The 4098-nt window shown below is 46.2% G+C and overlaps 1 protein-coding gene across 1 annotated transcript; it reads left to right on the forward strand.

Annotated features, from left to right (window-relative positions):
- The first annotated feature begins 373 nt into the window (after positions 1-373).
- cited1 (Cbp/p300-interacting transactivator, with Glu/Asp-rich carboxy-terminal domain, 1) lies at positions 374-3840 on the forward strand. The gene is made up of 2 exons (XM_080187702.1): positions 374-432; positions 3299-3840. The coding sequence occupies exon 2, from the start codon at positions 3312-3314 to the stop codon at positions 3765-3767; it is 456 nt and encodes a 151-aa protein (XP_080043828.1). The 5' UTR covers positions 374-432; positions 3299-3311; the 3' UTR covers positions 3768-3840.
- The last annotated feature ends 258 nt before the right edge of the window (positions 3841-4098 follow it).

Genomic DNA, 4098 nt, shown 5'->3' on the forward strand with positions numbered 1-4098 from the left:
GGAGCAAGGTCAGGATAACATCCCGAGAGCACAGAAAAGCTCTTTCATTGCCAGTGGGGATTCACAGAGGGAGCGGCGCTGATCATTCACATCGAGTTATTCTCTGTGAACCTTCTCCCAACTCCTGGCAACTCGAGTCAGGACATTTGCCTGGGAGAAACTCTGCAGCCGCGGCAGCCTGCACTCCGGACCCGATTCACAACTCTGAGCCGGCTGGGAGTTAAGCCCCTCTCTCCGGGGATTTCTCTAGGGCATCAGCCGAGTCTCAGCACCAAGCCGGCGAGGACAGAGTCCCATCATAAAGTGTGGACATTTTGGGGGGTCGCTTTCTGGGGGGCGGAGGGGGAGGGGTTGTTATGTCTGCACTCGGAATCGGATCAATAGATTCAGAAGAAGTCTGAGAAATTGGCTCGGGAAGCAACCTTGGAGAAGGTAAGGCCCCCTTTCCTCCTTTGTTTCACATTCAGTACATTTTCGCAATCATTTGAATTGAGTGCAGACTAGATGATAAAGCTTACTACCTTGTAAAGTATTGATTAGCCATTGTTCAACTCTAAGTAGCTGTGAGCTTGGCTGTCTGTCGGTGTATAGCTGCAGAAGGATCTCCCAGTAAATGCTTGCTGGTTGAAATTATATCTCTTGAGATGAATCCCGCAACAACTGGAGCCAGGCCATCCAGACTCTCCCGATCCAACTGGATATTTACAAAAACCCTGTTTAAGCTAACAGCTGGTTGAGTTTCGTTAAAGCCAAAGCCAATGCCGCCTCCCCCACATGCTAGTGACATCTTCCTAACCATGGGTGAAGATGAAATGCACTCATTGGGACTGTGTTTGGGACACATGGGTCTGGATCATCGTTAAACATGTCAAACAGAACATGCCAACCACAAAATATATGTATGCACCTGGACAGCTATCTACATCTTCAACCTTTGTAATGTCCTTGTTCTGCATTTATGTAGACACTTCATGGTTGGCAAGACCCGGTTTGTGGATATTACTAAAATGTTAGGGGGACTAGCTGGGGTAAATGCATGGGGTTATGGAGATATGGGCCGAATGGCCTCATTTTGCATTGTAGAGATTCTACGATTCTACTGAAATCCTATCAATTTAGAAGTAACTAAAATATTTTAAATGTTTATTACATGGGCTCTTTAGGCTTTGAGAAGTTAAGTAAAGTGCAGCAAGGTGCTTGCAATGGGACGCGAGCTGGGGAGTACAGAGGAGAGAAATAGCAGCCGGTGGTCAAACATAACACAAAGAAACATTCTGCCGGTGTCCCAGCAGCTCAGGGGTCATTGAAAGAAGTCCGAATGCGAGAAGGAAGGCGGAAGTGGGGTGGGGGATGAGGGACGGAGCTGAAAATTAAACTATCACTGCAGGAATGAATATGTTTTGGTGAAATGTCCATCAAACATCAGTTTGTTCCCTGTTAGACAATTTGAGAGTGTGTGGCAAATGTTTTTGATAGGTTAAAGGGGTTTAACATTTGTAAATCCTCAGGAACACATGATAAAAGATCCCCAGGAATCCCCAGGAGACCAGACAGGAGATTTGGCGCAACTGGTTATCACTGTTGGGGAAGACAAGTGTAATACCCGGGGTTACATACTCTGTCTTTGGGCAATTGATCACCAGAACTTTGAGATAGGAAACAGGCTCACCGGGCTCTGGCCACTGAATAAACAACTTATATTGTGAACATGCAGGACTTTTTGGGTGATGTTTCAGGAAAAAACACCAGTGTCGTGGGAAAGTCCAACACATTTCCGTGAAAGCTGCAAATCAGAGTACTTGGTTGTGAGGAAAAAGCTGGAGGCAATTAGGGTGGTGGGAGTAACCTCGTGGAGGTTTTTAAACAACATTGACACTGTAACAGCAAAAGTTTATTTAAAATCAAGCCAGGGAAGACTAGGGAATATCAAGTTGAATGAAAAAGAATTAGAAATAGGACGAACCTCTTTATTCAAAAACGATATGTGTTTGGGATTCCGAGAAACTCGGGGCCAGCAGGTAGAGGTGGTACAATTTTGCCTTTTCAAAAGCGTTTAGACGGTTACATGGGTAAAATGGGTATAGAGGGATATGGGCCAAACGCGAGCAATTGGGTTTAGCTTAGGCGTTAAAAAAGGGGCGGCATGGACAGGTTGGGCTAAAGGGTCTGTTTCCATGTTTAAACCTCTATGACTTTATCAACATGCAGTGGTTTGGTTAAATGATTGAAGAGTGAGGGCCAGTGACCTTTCCTGATCTTGCTCTTTCCTCAGGTATGAAGAGGTTAGGCTTGTCTTTTCAACATTCCTTTAGTCAGATTAGCTTCGGTCGTCTACAGCAGTTTCACTTTTAATTAGATTTTAGTGACGGGGATGTCACTTTCACACCAACTGCCCCTCTGAAAATGTCCTAACAATGTCACTTGGATCTAACTATAAGCCACCAGGTCTCAAACGCTCCTCCGCTACTTAGAGTTAGATCTGGTGAGGAGATGCCAGTGTTGGACTGGGTGGACACAACAAGAAGTCTCACAACACCAGGTTAAAGTCCAACAGGTTTATTTGTTATCAGGAGCTTCGGGAGCGCTGCTCCTTCCATCAGGTGAGTGGAGAGGGAGGTTTCATAAACACAGCATATATAGACAGAAACACAATTGCAAGATAATGGTTGAAAATGCGAGTCTTTTCAGGTGATCAAGTCTTTACAGGTACAAACAAAGCAATATACCTGTAAAGACTTGATCACCTGAGAAGACTCACATTCCAACCATTATCTTACACTTGTGTCTTTGTCTGTATTTGGCCTGTTTTTGAAACTTACCTCTGCACTCATCTGATGAAGGGGCAGTGCTCCGAAAGCTCGTGATACCAAATAAACCTGTTGGACTTTAACCTGGCGTTGTGAGACTTCTTAGATGTAGACCAACATCGTGAACCTTATTTTTGTTTTGCCCTGAAACATGTTCAATGAAAAATCGACCTTTAAAATACACTTTAGGGTGTTAGTCTGAAGAGAGCCAGATAAGGAGTGTGAAAGTCACATAGCAATTCTCAATGCTAACATGTTGCAACTTAGCGACTAGCTGTATATAAAACATCCCAGAGTGAACTCGTTTCTGGCATCTGCTCTTTACTGAGGGTGCAGTGTTTGTTTTTGAGATTCTCTTCCACGGTGTTGCTGATTTACAGTCCTCATATGGACTGGAAACATGAATTCTTGTTCCTCTCTCCACACGTTGAGTTTTTCCATCGTTTTCTGGTTGCATTGCTAATTTGAAGTTGTTGTCCCCTCCGCCTCAGGTTCAGTGGGTCGATGAGTTCTCTGGTGTGCCCGGGACTGAAGGAACGGGAAGCCGTCACCATGCTGCACTATGGGGAGTCGGTAACTCGCAGCAGGCTTGCTGGTGGCAGCAGCGGGCAGTTTAACTCGGGGCTAGTGGCCTCTACGTGCGGAGTCCGGCAGCAGCAGTTCAGCTTGCACAGCCCGCAGCTGCTGGCCAGCCTGCAGCTGCAGAAACTCAACAGCCAGTACCACAGCTCGGCTCTGCAGCCTGCTCCAACCCCCGCAGAGAACCAGCCACCGGCTGCCCCTCAGCCCCCAGCCTCCCCGGGGATCATTGACACCGACCTCATCGACGAGGATGTGCTGATGACCTTAGTGCTGGATTTGGGCTTGGATCGAGTGGACGAGCTGCCGGAACTCTGGCTGGGACACAACGAGTTTGACTTCACCTCAGAGGTGAGTTCGGGTAATGCAGTGAGCTGCTGACAGTGGGCCAGCCTGGAGATATATTGAGGACTGATTGAAACAGAACTGAGCTGAGAATGATTGCATTCAGTTCCCCATTTACAACCTGCACCAATACTGTACACTCAGACAGTGAACTGGCTTCTTGTTTGCCAAGTGTTATGACTTTATACAACGTATATTGCCATCTCCCCAGGTTTTCATACTGACTGGATGAAGGAGATTCCCTCGCAGTGACACCGATGAGATGTGTTTGACACAAATAAAGCTGGCACTTTGAAATCCTAATTTATTAGAAACACTAAAGGATCCATGATCTTGTTTGATGTGCCTTAAAAAGTTGACGACGTTC

This window comes from Carcharhinus amblyrhynchos, chromosome 4 (genome assembly GCF_965287045.1).
Source record: "Carcharhinus amblyrhynchos chromosome 4, sCarAmb.v2.hapA, whole genome shotgun sequence".
NCBI classification, from domain to species: domain Eukaryota; kingdom Metazoa; phylum Chordata; class Chondrichthyes; order Carcharhiniformes; family Carcharhinidae; genus Carcharhinus; species Carcharhinus amblyrhynchos.

Bases quoted from the DNA above. Each gene is read 5' to 3' on its own strand.
- cited1 (XM_080187702.1), top strand. From the start codon at position 3,312: ATGAGTTCTCTGGTGTGCCCGGGACTGAAGGAACGGGAAGCCGTCACC.